The sequence below is a fragment of the Phascolarctos cinereus genome, unplaced genomic scaffold (genome assembly GCF_003287225.1).
Source record: "Phascolarctos cinereus isolate Bilbo 61053 unplaced genomic scaffold, phaCin_HiC Scaffold_3;HRSCAF=262, whole genome shotgun sequence".
NCBI lineage: Eukaryota > Metazoa > Chordata > Mammalia > Diprotodontia > Phascolarctidae > Phascolarctos > Phascolarctos cinereus.
In genome coordinates, this window is record NW_027555736.1 from 100,320,997 (window position 1) to 100,338,489 (window position 17,493).

Below are 17,493 nucleotides of genomic sequence, written 5' to 3' on the forward strand. Positions count from 1 at the left end.
TTACCTCATAGTCCCTCCCCCCAGACTACTTGGCCACTCCTAGATCTCTCACACAGTCTTTCCGTATATAAGGTCCATCTTGTCTCCACTAAGGTGCTCAGATTCTTAAAATCCAGCCACTGTTCAGATTCTTAAGATCTGACCCGATTGCATTAGCAATGCAAATGCTTAGATTCCTTAAGAGTTTGCCCAATATGAAGGATGTTCTGATACACCTTGTCTTTGGCTGAAAGGCAGCTTGGGTCAAACTCATTTGGACACGACCCGTGTGTTGTGATTTTGAGGTCCCAGCACCCCTAGACCTCAACACCAGTACCTGACTGATATCCTCCCCCCTCCATGCCTCTAAGTACAACTTGTATACTGAGGGATAGTTTTTGCCAAGGTCTTTGCTTCACATTCCTGACACTTGATTTTAAACTAAAGATTATAGGGGAAGAATCAGCGGAAGAGTCTGATAATTACCAGAAGACAACTACCAGGAGGAACGGTGGTGATGACCTTACATATCTGTATAGAAATGTACAAAGTTTGGATAATAAAGTGAGTCAGATCTCAGTTCAAGAAAGTAAAATTTCCCCCACAGATACATATCAATATAAGAACATACCTTATTCAAAATGAAAAACTAGATAAAAAGAGTAGTGGAATAGGATTGTCTATCCAGAAGATTTACTCATATGAAGAAGTCCATGAATCAAAGGGGGAAAGCATAGTGGACAGCATTTGGATAAAGATCAATTAGGAGACATAGACGCAATATTACAATGACACAATTTTCCAGATTGTAAGGACAAAAAGAAAAAAAATGAGTTCTAGAAACAGCTAATAGAACTGGCAATCAGGGAACTTCAACAATCTACTGGTATGCTCTTTTGAAAAAATCAGAATTAATAAATTAAATTCTTGACTTGCTTTGATGATAATTTCTTTCATTCTTTAAAAGATGGAGGAAGCAATGAGGTGAATTGCTATTCTGAATTTGATAGTGACAAATATCAAGGAACTAGTGGATATAAAAATAATGGGAGTCTGGTGTAGAAGTAGTCATGACCTTTTAAAGCTCATGATATGGAAATATGGGAAGTCTTGGTAGCCTGATGCTTACCCTAGAATCGAGGAGAATAGATTTTTTTTTTAATTCAGAGACATGAGAGATAGGATCCCATGAGCCACAGGGGACATTGACTCAAGAATGATGGAATGCTCTTAAAAATGAAATTCCAAGGACAAATACAAATGATTCCAATGAGGAAAAGGAGACTGTTACTCAATGAGACTGCAAAGCTGACCATTTTGGATTTAAATAGACACATATAGATGATTAAAGCAAGGTCAAGTAACTAAGGATAAATACAAATGTGTGGTATAAATTAAATCCAGAATGAGGAGAAGCTTGTGATAGATGCTAAGCACAACAAAACAGGCTAGTTATGTTTTAGCTAGGTTGCAACTAAGATTAAAGACAATAGTTGTTGCTCTTACATCTATGATACTATGAACCTATGATTTTATGGTAACTAGTACCTATATTTGCCAAAGGACTTGATTAGAAGTGTTTTGAGACTACAGAAATTTCCCTTTTAGTGTTTCAAGTCTTTTTCAAGGACAGAGACTGAAACATTTTGGAAAGAACAAGGATGGCAAACGGCACCCATCTGGAGGTGGAACATACAACTATTCTCTTGCTGGGATAATAGTCTCATCTCTGTTTATTACTATCCTGGATAAGATATTCTGCATTTTAATAATAATAATATCTAGCATTTATATAGAATTTTTTGTTTTACAAAGCACTTTACAAGTAGTTTAACCTCACAGTAACCCTGGGAGGTAAGGGCTACTATTATCCTTTTTTCTAGATGAGAAAACTGAGGCAGAGGGTGAGGTGAATCTCTGGATAAGAGCATGGACAATAGAAATTATTAAATTACTGAGAAACCTCTAAGCTTAAATTTGAGTATGTATAGCTCAGAGCCTTATTTCTAGATGGCAAAATACTTTTGGAAAGGTCCATCAGGGCAGTTGTTTATTTGTTTGTTTGTTTATTTGTTTTGGTGAGGCAATTGGGGTTAAGTGACTTGCCCAGAGTCACACAGAATCTGGGAAGTTTTTGATTTTTTGCACCAAGGTGTGAACCTTGAGACTAACTGACCAATTATGCTTTGGGAATGTATCAACAACAAGGCAGGCATGAGACTAGGATACATGTTGGGTATGAATGACCTAAGAACTTTCCAGTTGTTGGAAGTCTGGGTGGAGCCTGAAGATAAAGGCGTGGATGTTTTTCTTGGCTCACCTATTTTCTTTGCATCCAGCTCAGTCTTTTGAAAATAATGTCCAGTTTTCCTCGTTGAAATAATTTGGGATGTGATAGCACATAAGCAATGAAATACAGGAAAGATCAATTATGTGAACCCATAAAAATCTATTGTTTGTAACCCTATTATAAGATCTAATATACTTTATAATGGGGTTACATAATTGATATATATGTACATATATATATATATATACACATACATATATAAAATTTAGTATGCAACTACATATGACTCTCATGCTTGCTGAAATTTGCATGAAGCTTTATTATGTGATCCACGGATGTTATATAATGCTTGATCTGTCTCTACAAATTTTCCATATATACTCAGTATTGTTTGCAGGGACTACAAATTTTTTTAGCTTGGGAAGAATATGATGGGGCTATCGTTGCGGCAGAATTGACAGTAGTATCCTGCTTTTCCTCTTCTCCTTCAGATGTTTCTAGTGATTTTCTGAGGTTCATCTGAGCCTCAGGGTAATTCATGGCCCAGCACAAATAACCAGAGGAATGATAAGTAGTTAGGAAAGGCAAATTGAAAAGGGGTCAAAAGTTTTTCAGAAAGACTCAATAGGAGCTGCTGACCACACTAGGGATACACCTTAAGACATAGCATGCCAGTAGAAAGAGCACTTTAATTTGGTATTAGAAGGCCTCAGTTTGAAATCTACCTCCATTTACCAGTGGCGTGACCTCAGAAAAGTTAGTTAACTTCCTGGACCTCCTCTGTTTTCTCATCTGTACGATAAGACAGACCAGATGACCTCCTTCTCTGAGAGCATGATCTTGTAATCCCTGCTGACTCTGTGGCAACGAAGGCATATATGGAATTCAGATACCCAACTCTACTAGGAAGGAAAGGTGGGGGACCTTTGGTTGAGAAGGTTAATCAGCCAGTGCTTAGAGGTATGGCCAGATGCCTAAAGGGCCCTTTTGTGGCAAGGGGTGGAGCTGTGAGCCTAATGAAAAACAAGCTGCTAAGCAGGACATATTGGCCTTGGCCATCTTTCTGTCAGAGCTATAATACTTCCCTGAAGAAAGAAAATCAATGATAAATGGAAGGAGGGAGGGGCAGGGAAGAGGTAGAGGCACAGGAAAAAAAATTAAATTGTAGAGAAAATAAGAGACCAGAAAATGCTGACCTGTTCTCTCTCCTATGAATGACCATATTGGGATAGAATGGGGATTTTTCTCACAGCACTTGATATCAAATCTCTGCTCAGTTCTGAAGCCCAGGTAGTTTTCAGTTATTATCCACAAAAGATAGATTCAGCTCTGCCTAATTCTAGTTTAGGGAAGTAGTTCCCAAGACTCTTCAGCCCTCTCTTGGCAAATGGACATATGCATAGGCAGAATGAACAAAGGCCAGAATTGTCCCTCAGAAAAAGTTATGGGAGGGATAGGTGAAGGTCAGGTTTAGAAACACAGTTACTCCTTCCCTAGACATAGGACATGGATCAGTGAGGAAATATGAAGAAAGCTGACTAAAAAGTATTTTTATTAACTAGCCCTTGCTGAGCACCCATTACAGACAGGGCCCCAGCCTGGGCATGATAAATGCAAAGAGGTCCAGGGCCCAGGGCAAATCAGTACTGAATACTGCTCCTCAACTTTTGTATGGAGGAGAAATCAGATTCTGTACAATCTTGAAGGAGACAGTCACCAAGAAGCAGAATATAGCATGTCTGTAGGATTGGAGGAGTATCAGAAGAGCGGGACATTCCCATTGACTTTGGAGAGTGACTATAGCCATGTGAGTGAGAATCAATTCTTTTTCGGTACCAGTTGGTAGAAGCCACCTTCCTGCCTGGCTGCTAGCTTGTGTGCTGAGGTCTCCTCAAAATGAGAGGTCTGGGGGATCATCCTGATTTTCTGTCCCCTAGAGATGCTTCTCTTGGTGGTATACCTGTGTGCAAAGCCTCAATGGTTACCAGGCCCATGGATCTATGATCTTATGGCATCTAGTGTGGGGTTAAGGTGTGGAAAATGGGGAAATATACAATGCAGAGGGGAAAAAAAACCAATCATCTTCCTTATATAAAAACTCCTCTGTACCCACCCCTATGCCTAGACATACTGCGCAGGTTTTAGGCATCAGGAGGGGTCAGTGGTTAGTCTATAAAGTTTGGAGCTTCAAGACTTCCCCTTGACTCACTGTGTGAACTGGAGCTGTGCTACCTCAGCCCTTTGAGAATGCTGGATGAAAGGGGCCATGTGTAATTGCCACGTCTTTTGAAAAGAGAAGTAAAACAGAGCAGGCAATTAACCGTGTCTAGGAAAACACACCAAGGCCACAGGGGTGGACAATAATAATTTTGTGGGAGTTGGCTGCTTCTTTCCTTTACCTCCTTTCTCTGAAGAACTAGGATTGGTCAACACTTTTGGTGGGAGGGAGGGCTGTGTGGATGGAAGATCTAATCTCACTTGGCAGAATGTGTGGGTACACACACACATACACACACCTCATTGTAACTCCACCCTGTACAAACATGGCAGCAGAAAAACTCTACATCAAATGATTCTGAGGTCCTACCAAAAACTCTTCTCACCAGATCAAAACAAGTTCTTCTGTCCCACCTCCTCTGCAATGGAGATGGGAACATGTATTACCTCAATCTCTGCTGCTTTGTTTTCTTCTGTGTCTGTTTCCCCCTCTTGACTTCTGTCTGGTTTTGTGGTTTTGTTTTTCTCACTCTGTTTGGCCTTGACATTCTCTGAAGTCCTATTGTCCTTGGGCTCAAAAATGTCTTCCTTCCCTGAGTCCTCACAGTGGGTGTGTCTTTCTCTTAATCTAGTCTCTTCTTTTTTTTTGGACTTTGCAGGACTGTCCTGTTGCTGCTTGAGATATCTGTCAGGTTTAAGCTTGGGATCTTTTCGGTAATAGCCATCCTCTCGGCCTTTGTAACCAGATGAAGAGTGGAGTATGCTAGGGGAAGTGGGACGGATATATTTGTCTCTGTGTCCCCTCATTACTTCAATCCGGCTGTCCAAGTCAATTTTGTCCAGTTGCCGTGGGTAATGTTTCCGATCATGAACCCAAGTGTCTGTCCTGTCCCTCTTGTCATCTCCGTTTTCCCTCCAGTGAGTCAGATCCCTCTCTTCCTCTCTCCTGGCATAGGGGGACTGATCCCAGGATTCCCTACCATTGCCCCAGTCTGCCCGGGAAGGACATAGAGGGCTGTGGGAAGAGCTGCAGGAGGTGAAGCTGGTAGTGTGAGATCTCGGGGAGAGTGAGCGGCTCACTGGACTTCGAGACCTGGGTCTCTCAGGGCCATATCTGTGAAGGAGAACAGGGAAGAAGTGTATGTATAGAAATATACGCACTTATCAAAATGCATATTCACACATAGATATGCTCATGCAAACTCACAATCATAAACAGTAAAACATACATGGATATATTTTATAAATATATACATATTATTAAACATAGAATATACATATTATCAAATATATCAAATATATGCACTCATGCAGTCAAACACACTGATTCATATGTATGTGTATACTAGGTATATAGCCCTTGGCAGTTCATTCAACCTCTCTGGGTCTCACTTTTCTCAACTGTAAAATGAAGCAATTGGAATTAATTGCCTGTGTAGTCTCCTCCAGCTCTAAATCTATGAATATATGGAATATATGTGTTTGTGTATATGTATGTATATACACATGCACATATATATGCACACACATGTGTCTATATATACACACATGCATGTATATAGGAATAGGTATATATGTGTGTACACATATAATTCATATATTTCATTTATCATTTATTTATTAGCCACATATATCTATTTATATAATTATATATTTTTATACTGCTTGTATGTGTGTATATATGTGTGTAAATACATATATACACACATATATACATATATGTATACATACATACAGAGAGAGAGAGGGAGAGGCAATCAACTGCAACAGCTTCATTTTTACAGATGAGAAAAGTAAGGCCCAGAGAGGTTACATGAATTGCCAAGGTCCACAGAGCTAATAAGTGAAGGAGGTGGGATATAAACCTGGGTTCCTCTGACTGAGAGTCCAGAACTTTCCACTGTTGGGATCTGGGCCCCAGAAAGGAAAAACTCTGGACTTTCCCACTTTCCCAATGCCAATTCTCTGGCATTCACCTGAGGCTATAATCCCATCAACTGGACTTTCATTGTGGCTACACCTAATCTCCCCTACCTCCCTATGGCCCCAGTCATTTCCCACCCTTAATCCTAGCTAGGCTCCATTCTCCATTGGCCATGAGGTCCAGGTCCCAGGAGTTCTGTTCACCCCAGCATACTGGCCACTCCTAGGTCCCTCCTACAGTCTTTCTGTATATGAGGTCCACCTTGTCTCCATTAAGATGCTTAGATTCTTCTAATCTAGCCACAGCTCTGATTCTTATAATTTAGCCACTGCTTAGATTCTTAAAATCTAGCCACTGGTCAGATTCTTATAGTCTAGCCAATACCTTACTAATGTTCAGACTCCTTAAGAATCTCCCCAATATGATGTTCTAATAAACCTTGTCTTTGGCTGAAAAAATGCTGGGGCTGAATTCTTTTGGGCAGGACCCATATTTTGGGGTCCCAGCACCCCTGAACCCCTCAACTGCATCATTTTGGTGGCCTGTACGGGGAAACTGCTTAACCCCACGTTCTTCTCCAGCCAAGACTGGAAGGTATGTAAGCCTTCTCCCTCCCCTCCTTTTTGTTCTGCAGTTGGGGTCGCTCTCCAAGTACCACGGCTTGGAGGTGCTTTTCTGGCAGACAGTTACGAGGCTGTCTCACACTTGGCCTGATGCTCTCAAGCTCTCGGTCCACTGGGTTGGTTGAAGGCCATGGACCTGGGTACACCTTCCACAGCGTAGAGGACAAGGATGGTTGCCCTCTCTGGAACTGTATGCTCTGTTAATTCCCTCAGCGCTAGGGAATTGGGGAAAACTGCAGTTGCTTTTTGGTTCCCTGAGGCTTACTTACTTCCTTCCCTCTGCACCTCTGAATCCTCCCTCATGGAGGTTACAGGGAAAGTTGGAACAGCTAAAAATATCCTGGCAGATTCTGAAGGTTTTGTGCAGACTCCTTAGGAGTCTACCCAATATGATGGATGTTCTAATAAACCTTGTCTTTGACTGGAAGAAGGCTTGGGTCGAATTCTTTTGGAAAGGACCCACGTGTTGTGATTTTGGGGTCCCAGGACCCTGAGCCCCTAAACCGCATCCCACACAAGTGCACAGGGATATACATTTATTGATATACACAAATGCATATATACATATATATGTATATATATGTATAATTATGCACAGAAACAGAAAAGCACTCATATAAACATGTATAAACATAGTCCTACACAAATATTTGATGATTAAATAAGATATATACTTGACATATTAATATCGCAGCACTTTGATAACGTTATCCATTTCAGGTCGTGTCTAGAAGAAGCAGACCCACCTTTTCTTCTTCTTCTTCTTTTTTTGTGAGGCAATCAGGGTTAAAGGACTTACCCTGGGTCACACAGCTAGTAAGTGTCAAGTGTCTGAGGCTGGATTTGAACTCAGGTCCTCCTGACTCCAAGGCTGGAGCTTGATCCACCACACCACCTAGCTGCCCCACACCTGCCTTTTCTAACCATAGAGTTGCTTATGGGTCACAAAGACCATTGTTAATAGCCATCAGATCTCATATGTACTGCTAGGGTCACCTGACTGAACCAATAGAAAACCTAAGAAAACCTAGGTAATTTCTAGGGAAATTAGGGTACCATCCATGTTACTCTGAACATGGCAAAAAAAATCGCATTACATCAGGTCTCTCACTGCTGTTGCTGACGCTTTAGATATGATAGCATGCTTGTATTTGTGGTAAGTTTTAATCCTGGCTTGACATAGTGGCTTAAAGCAAACAGTTAGAAAGATTAAATCTGTTGGGGGGAAAATAATTCGTTCCAAAGCCCAGAATGGATGTTTCGTGGATGACTGTCTCTCTTGTATTATCTACATTCCTGTCCATTTGCATAAATGATTGAGAATAGACAGGAGGTAGAAGCCACCAAAACAAAAAAGCTTCTGAAGCTTCCAATGAAAGTAGACATGCTCCAAAGAGTCAGGTTAACAAGAGGCTCCTTCCTACCATTTCTTCCCACCAATACTTTTGCATTCAAGAAGGACCCCAACTTTCATGTTTTCCAGAGGCTAAATTTATGCAAAGAGTAGACTTGGGCTTGTGACAATCCTTTCATCAGACAGCTAGAAAGTTAACTCTTGAGGTGGGTGTGATATAGAAACACGCTGCCATTGAGAAATCTAAGTGGTGAAATTGATGCTGGAATGCATTTATCCCTGGGTGATGGGAAATTGGTTGTTTTGCTTTATGGGGTGTATCCTACTCTAATCATCCGTCACCTGGGTGGCTGTGGGATAACACAAGGCTTGGTTCTAAAGTCTTCATGATTGGCCAGAGGTAGGGCATGGAATTAAAAGCTTGTCAGTAAGGGAAAAAGTTAGGGAGAAGAAAACTTGCTTGTGTTGTTTTCTGCAGTGGATTCCTACAAGAGTCCATGGGAAGAGGCCCTTAAATAAGCTTCAGGGTCTTAGTTAGATGATTGAATGACATAAGGCCAGGGCCTGAACCCAACCCCTGAAGGGATTTGGAGAGTCATCTATTAGAATTAGGTTATTTTCAATGAAATGTAGAACTGGCCAGTAGAGGAGTGAATTACTCAGATAACATTCCTACATTAATAGTCCTTGGACTTATTTGTATTATTTATGGATTAACTTTTCCCTTGAAAATAAATTGTACAATCTGCATTTGGACATAAGCTAGTACGGATGTTGGAGCTGTTGGCACACGAACTAAGCAGTTTTGAGGTATGGGGTAAGTGACGGAGGGTAGGGCATCAAATTCCAAATTGGATAGTACCTTTGACTAGGCAGGCCATGAGGGCAGATGAGAGGGACAATCTGCCCAGGCCCCAGAGCAGTATTTATAAAACTTTGGCTGATTAGCCATGAAAAAAATGCCTTAGGGATCCTTTCCATGGAGCAGTTTTCTCATTTGGGACGGGTGAGAGCATAAAAACAAGAAATCAACTTGATTTATGGTCAGGGCTTTCATTGCCTGGCTCAACTTCCCTTATTATGTAAAATGGGTGAATTTTTTAGACTGCTCAGAATTTGCTTTACACATTTGGCTCAACTCTGTTCCACAAGTCCCGTGGCCAGATATGCCTCACCTGTCTGTTTCCCGGAACAAGTCCCGCTCCCTCTGAGAGTGGATGTCCTGGATGATGGCTGCAACATTCTTTCCAGGTTTCTAGGCAAAAAAAAATTTTAAAAATCAACTTTAAATCAGTCTTGACAATACTAGACTATAGGAGGAGGTCATTCTCTTTATTATCACTATAAGAAGATACTCTCTACTCAAGAAGGAGAATGAAATGAAACAAAAGCAATAAGGAATGCATGCTACTGATAAATGAACACATTAGTGCTAAGGTTAACATTATCTACCAAGATGGAAAATGAAGTAACACTAATGCCACTATTGTGCTTATTGCACCCTCAAAGAGATTAAAGCTAAAAGGAAAAGACCCTCATGCACAAAAGTATTTATAGCAGCACTTTTTTGTTGTAGCAATGAACCAGAAGATAAGGAGGTACCCATCAGTTAAGGAGCAGCTAAACAAATTATGTCATTTGAACATAATGGAATAATACTGTTCTATAACAAATTACAAGAGAGATGGGTTCCAAGAAACATGAGAAGACTTGTATGAACTGATACAGAGGGAAACAAGCAGAATCAGGAGAATAATTCATACACTGACCACAATCCTGTAAAGAAAAACACTTTCAAAGATTTAAGAAATCAATTGCATTGGTTAATTGCAATGACCAACCATGATTCTGAGGACTGACAGAGAGGTGATAGACTCAAGGTGCAGATGAGACATATATTTTCAGACATGTCTGTTTTGCTGATTTGGCTTACTATCTGTCACAAGAGAGTTTGTTTGTTTATATTGGGGAGGAGAAATATGAGGGGAAGAATATTGTAGGGATGCCCCCCAAAAAGAATAAGAAAACAAAAGAGGGTTATTGAAGCATTAAATAGATTTCTGTTAATTAAGTAGTAAAATTTAATTTTAAAAAGCATATAACAATAGGAACTTCAGAGGGAGACACGGATAAGCAAGAGTGCTTTGAAACCAGCAAACTGAATTCATTATGTTTTAAAAGGCAACCTGTGTTTAACAGGACCTTGTGATTTCATATACAAGCCTCTTTTTCTCTTTATTGTATGTAGCAATTTTCATGTTAATGGAAATTTGTCAAGTTCAAGAAAATGAAATATAAAACTTATTTTTAAAAATGAAATTAAGGGAGAATGTTAGGATTTACTATCTAGAAATATAATGTTTATATTATCCCCCTGTGAGTTACAGAATGTTAGATATAGTAGAGACTTCAGAGACCATTTAATTTAATCATTTATGTTATAGATGACGAAAATGGAACTCAGAGAGAAGTGACTTGCTTAAGATTACACAGTTAGTTAGACTGGACCTAGAATTCAGATTTCTTGATACTCAAATTCTGGCTTTTTTCACTAATAGTCAAAAGGCATAAAATCAATGTTCATTAAAAAAAAAATCTCTAAAAAGCCATGGTCTTCTGAAAGAGAGGTGATGAGATAATGACCTATGCTAGGCAGCTAAGCTCTTCTTAGAGAGAGCCCCTGTGGCTACTCTGGCTGTTATCCTCATGTAACTTTTCTTCCCTCCACTTTCCTCCACAACTTGTCTCCCCCTTTCCTTCTCTCCTGCATCCCTCCCCCTGGCTCTGTCTTTATCGAATTCAGCTCTCTCAGTTAATGGATGAGGAAGGGAAGGGTTAGAAGGAAGGGAATAAGGCTTCATGTAGTGCCTCCTACGTGCTATGCACTGTGCTAAGCACTTTTTACAAACATCTCATCTGATCCCTTCAACAACACTGTGAGGAAGGTGCTATTATTATCCACATTTCACAGTTCAGGAAACTGAGGCAAACAGTTTAAGTGACTTGCCAAGGTTACACAGCTGGTTAGACTGAGACTAGAACTCAGGTCTCTTGATGTTCAAGGCCTTGATTTTTCCACTAATAGCTAAAAGGCAAAAAAAAGAAAAAGTTTAAAAAAGTTTCCAAAGTAGGAAATCAATTTGACACAGACAGGACTTTTGCTGCTTCCCAGAGTCAGTTCCATCTTGCTACCATAAGTCCTCTCTACTATCCCAGGGGAGACGTTGGGAGCTGGAAGCTGGGTCAGTACCCAAAGACAACAGAGGAGAAGGAGGAAGGAAGAAGGTGAAGAGAAAGGCTGAAGTGGTCAAGAAGGGGGAATGAGTTAGGATTGCCTCTGGGCTTCAGTCATATTAGGGACCAGTACCATCTCTCTTTTAGCTTACACTCAACTTCATTTTGCTTTTCAGAGCAGGTACTTAATAAATGCTTATTCCCTTCCCTTTCTTCACTGAGAAAGTCTCTAAGTGTGTGGCTGGCCTCCCTTACAGAGGGAAGTCTTTAATCTTTCCCCACTGTTTACAGCATCCTCTAGTGGCTGCCTGAAAATCTCAAGCAATGAAGGCCCAGCAATTACCCAGAGAAAGATTCCCTAAATCCCCAGGGTCAGAGAAGTATGTTTGGTGATACCCTCCTAGGCTAGAAGATGTCTTTCTTGGATTAAAAAAAAATTCTTTTTTCCTGCTCTCAAATACAGGACACTTCTCAACCATCGAGCTCAAAAGCCATGATGATGTTGGGGTGAGATTGAGTGAAGAAAAAAAAAACAGACTTGATAGCTACTTTCCTGGGTTAATGAAGGCTGAATAAGATAAAATGCCCAATTAATTTCTTCCCCCTTCCTGGGGGTGAGCAGTCAGTAGAAATGTTTTAATTAATTTTTTTTAAAGCAGGATAGTATATAGTAGAAAAAAACCTGAAGTTGAAAGCAGGAAACCTGATCCCAGATGTGCTCTTCCCAATCATGAGACCCTGTACAGATTACTGAAATTTTCCAAGCCTCAGTTTCCTCATCTGTAAAAGAAGATAATAATACTTTCTCTGCCTACCTTTTGGGGTCATGATGGGTATCTGAAGAGATGATGAAGGTAAAAGTGCTTTGAAGGCTAAATAAATGATAGGGCATGCCTGTAATCCCTCTTAATGGGGAGGCTGGGGCTGGTGGGTTATTTGAACTCAGTAGTTCTGAGTTGCAATAGGTCTAAAGCCCATCATGTGTTTGCACTAAGTCTGGCACAATTACGGTGAGCTTCTGGGAGCTGAGGGTTACTAGGCTGCCTAAAAGGTGCAAGCAAGACGAGGTCAGAAACAGAGCAGGCCAAAACTTCCCTGCCAATCAGCTCTGGGATCCAGCAAGAATGCTTCCAGACATCCAGCCTGGGCAACTTATGGAAACCCAGCCTCAATTAAAAAAAACCCAACCAACTAAATAAATGTCAGGTGGTAGGGATAAAAGAAATGAGCGGGATAAACGATTATGCTACAGACCACCTGGATCACAGGAACAACTAGATAAGGAGTTCAGGAAACTCACAACAAATGTCCTATGGCAGGGGTGGGGAACTGGCCTCCAGGCCACATGTGGCCCTCTAGGTCTTTGAGTATGGTCCTTTGACTGAATCCAATTTGTTCCGTAAAATTTAGAGTCAGTCAAAAGACTACACTTGAGGACCTGTAGGGCCACGTGTGGCCTGGAGGCTGTAGGTTCCCCAACTTGTCCTAAGGCACGATAGAGAAAAAATGGGGGACTGAAACTATCTGTACATCTATTGGGATTAACTTTCCGCCAAAAGCTGAGCAGCTGATAATTTTTAATTTGCCTTATCAATTTTATCCTTTAAAAAAAAAAGAAGAAGAAGAAGAAGAAGAAAATGACCAGGGAAATTGTTACTCTTGACTTGACAGAAGAGAATAACTTTGTTGAAGTATAAATAATGAAATCTTTAGGGACAAGTGCCCACTTCCTCTTAGAATTTGTGATAGACAAAGGGAAAGCCAAATATAGGTATGTTAGAATTTGGGAAAATGGAGTTCAGAGTTCAGAGAAAGAATAGATAGAATGCAATAGCTTAAAATAGGGGGCAACTAGGTGGCACAGTGGCCAGAGCACTGGGCCTGAAGTCAGGAAAACTCATCTTCTTGAGCTCAAATCTGGCTTCAAACACTTAGTAGGTGTGTGACTCTGGGCAAGTCACTTAACTCCGTTTTCCTCAGTTTCCCCATTTGTAAAATGAGCTGGAGAAGGAAATGGCAAACCACTCCAGTATCTTTGCCAAGAAAACTCCAGATGGGAGTCACAAAGAGTCTGACATAAGTGAAAATGACTGAACAGCAGCAATGCTTAAAATACAAGGCAAGTCAACTCAAGAGAGATTGCTACTTAGTAAGAAATTCTGAAGAAAAGTGAGAGAAAAGATACTGATGTGGCTTTTTGGGGAGCTCATCAATAGGCAGAAAGTTGAGGATAAATCCAAATGAGGAGTATGGTCCTCTGAGAGATCCTTAAAGTTCAGAATGAACTCAGAATCAACCAAGGCTGGCAATGATTTGCTAAGAAAAACAAAAGGGGGCTTAAAAAACTGTGTTGGGGGCAAGAAGAAAATGGAAGTAGGGATCCACTCAATTGTGGTAGATGAAACTATGATAAATAACAGTGAAAAGATAACTACTCAAGTCGTTCTGCTGAAAAACCAAATGCTACCCTTAGGTTCCACTGAGGAAGGTGACACTTCTGCAGTATCCTGCTTTGGTCACCCCAAATGGGAAGGTCTGTGTTTGATTCTGGGAGTCAGTTTTTAGGCTGTTGACAAGCTGGAGTATATCCAGAAGGGAATAGTTGGGATGGCGAAATGATTCCAGATCATGCTAGATGGGAATCACTTAACAGAACTGAGATATTTAGCCTGGAGAAGACCAAGGTTAAAATATACCACTCTTCAAGTATACTGAATGACTGTCACATAGAAAAAAATTAAACTTGGTCTGCTTGGCCTCAGAGGGCAGAATTAGAAGAAAGATCTAGAAGTTTCAGAGACACAGATTTTAGCTTCATTGATATAAGGAGAAACTTCCTAACAAAACTGTCCAAAGGTGAAATGGGGGAAGGGATATGTAAGACAGGAATGGGTTCCCCCCATTTCCATATGGAAGCTAGAGGACCACTTATAAGAGAAGATATCAAAGGGATTCTTGGACTTGATGATCTCTGAGATTCGTTCCATCTTTGAGGTTCTATGGAAGTAATTATTTGCCCTCCAAAGCCATCCTTGACTCCATATACAGCTAAAGCATGACCTTGAGGAATCTGACAAAAATGAGAGAAAAGGCTTTTGAGGGAACAGGGAGTCACAAACAAGTACTGTTTGACCTTTATTTTATGGCCCAGGGGTTGCTGAATCTCTTCAACATGTGGCTAAAGGTCAAACAAGACAAATGGTTATGAAACCTCTCTTGGCCCAGGGAACAAGAAGATGTTATACTTACCAGCTACGTGCAACAAAGCTATACAATAAAAGACTAATAAGCAGCACAAGAACTCGTATATGCTGATTTGAAGACAAAATAGTGAGAGATTCACATGGTTTCAAGACCTTGGCAGAATTGTCCCCCAAAGGATGCTGGCTCTAAGGCAGTGCAGATAGACCCACAGGAAGGCTGAAATGCTTGGAGGCTTCATCCCCAGGCTAAGTTGTCAAGGGCTCAGGCCCAGTCCTGGCTTTGCCCATCTGGCCCAGTCTCCTGGGGTTGACTGTATAAACCTTACTCTATCCATGTGCAAAATGAAGATAAGTATGGCTGTTGTATAGCTACCTATTGCCTGGGGATGTAGCAGAGCTGCACTTATAAAAGGCAGAGGGCAAGGGGCAGTGTTGCAAGTCCCCAGATTAGAACTCCATGTAAGGTGCTTTGTACACTTATTAGAAGAGTTACACAAATGCCAGTTATTATTACTAAGGCCACAGGGTAGCACAGAGCACCTCAGAAATGAGTGCTATCAAAACTGTCTCATTCTTCTTATTGCTATGTTTTCTCATCTCTGCATTTAATTTGTATTATTTCCCCCTCCAGGAACGATCTCCCCTTCTACACCACCCAGCCAAATCCCCCCAGACTTCCAGGCCCTGATCAAATCCATCCCCTTTCACGAAATCTCTCCGACTTACTCCAAGCCACACTGATTTCTCCTTCCTCTAAACTCAGAATAGTTTTATCGGTTAAATCTCCTTAGATTTCTGTCTTGTCTCTCCAACTATACTGTAAGTTACTAAAAAGATTTTCTACTCATTTATTTGTTGTTGGGTTTTTTGTCCCAATTAATAAGCGTTTATTTTCTTTCCCTTCCTCCTCTCTTCTTTCCCTCTCCCCAGCCAATGGGGGAGAAAAAGAAACAAAACACAAAACCCTTGTAACAGACACGCATAGTCACACAAAACAAATTCCCGCACTGACCGTGGCAAGAATGAATGTCTCATTTTGCATCTCCTATCGCAGAGGCAACAAGGTGGCATGGTAGATAAAGCCCTAGATAACCTGGTTAGATTCTCGCTAGCTGTGTGGCCTTACATAAGTCAATCAACCTTTTAGCCTTGCTTTCCTCATCTGTAAAACTGGGCCTTATAACAGCACCCCTTTTAAAGGGCTTTTGTGGGTATCAAATTATATAATATATGTTAAGTGACTTCTAAACTTAAAATATGATATATTAGCTACTGTTATTATAGTCATACTACAGTGCCTGGTATGATGGTTTATACATGGTAGGTGCTCAGTCAACATTTGTGACATCTTAACAAAGGGTTAAATTAATTAGACAATGCTATAATCTTCAGGACTACAGCTCTTGGTGCCTTTACACCCCTTCACAATGCCTTTTTATAATAATAGTTAACATTTATAGAGTGCTTACTATATACGAGGCACTGTGCTAAGCACATTACAATTATATAATAATGATGATGATAATCATAAGAACTGACATTACATAGCATTTACTATGCACCAGGCATAAGTGCTTTACAAATATTATCTCATTTGATCCTCATAACAACCCTGGGAGGTAAATGCTATTATTATCCCCATTTCACAAATGATGAAACTGAGGCAAAGAGAGGTTAAGTGACATTGTCCAGGGTCACACCCTAGTAAGTGACAGAGGCTGGATTTGAATTCAAGTCTTTCTGACTCCAAGCCCATCTCTATCCACTGTTCCATGAAGTTCTGTACACTGGGCTCAGGATCTTTATGAACTCAGGAAAATCATTTCCCCTTTCTGGGTCTGCTTCCTCTTCTGAAAAAAATTATAGGAGGCAGGGGAGGGTTTAGATAGATCATATCCAATGGCCTCCCTAGCTATCACATGCTGGAATTCTCTCTTGATGATTCTAAATGCAGATGACTGTCCAGCTCATCAGATGTTTTCCAAGAGTGTCTCAACTGTCCTGGTTTAGAAATGAGGATGATGTGCTGAAAGGAAGCCTAGACCATCGCTAGCTCCCAACCCTCGCCAAAAGAGCACCTTTCCCTGTTGCCCTAGCTTGGCTGCCTCTGTGCTCTGCACAGTAAGTCCCTCAACACTGTTTGCCTCAGTTTCCTCATCTGTAAAATGAGCTGGAGAAGGAAATGGCAAACCACTCCAGTATCTTTGCCAAGAAAACCCCAAAAGAGGGTCATAAAGAATTGGACCCAATTGAATAACACCACCACTGCTGTTGCTCTGCAGAGCAGAAGATTCCAGCAGAAATATGAGGCTTAAAGGGCTGAGGTCCGGATGCCCGCAGAGCCTCACATATATATATAGTACTCAGTAAGTATATGTTGCTGCTGCTGCTGAGCTCTCTGGCCTGAAGTGGCAGAACATTCTGGTCCTGTTCTGCACAGCTTTAATTTCATCTGATTCCTTCAGAGGGTAAGAGGAACACACTTCAGAATGCCTCTTCATCTTCTCTATCTCTTTTTTCTCACATTCATCGAAGGCATTTATTGAGCTTCCACTTTGTGCATCATGCTGGACTAGGTACTGAGTGGGACAGAGAAATGGAGAAGACCATAGTTCCTGGCCTCAAAGAATTTACAGTCTAGTAGGAGACACAATAACTAGAGTACATGG

At 40.9% G+C, this 17,493-nt stretch overlaps 1 protein-coding gene across 1 annotated transcript in view; it reads right to left on the bottom strand.

Moving 5' to 3' along the window:
- Window positions 1-17,493, bottom strand: part of RBM20 (RNA binding motif protein 20) — a 239,187-nt gene that overhangs the window by 22,096 nt on the left and 199,598 nt on the right. Inside the window, exons 8-9 of the mRNA XM_020988006.2 lie at window positions 9,563-9,642; window positions 4,934-5,600 (exon numbers count right to left, since the gene is read on the bottom strand). Coding sequence (XP_020843665.2) covers window positions 4,934-5,600; window positions 9,563-9,642 — 747 coding nt within the window. The remainder of the gene's footprint in view (window positions 1-4,933; window positions 5,601-9,562; window positions 9,643-17,493) is intronic.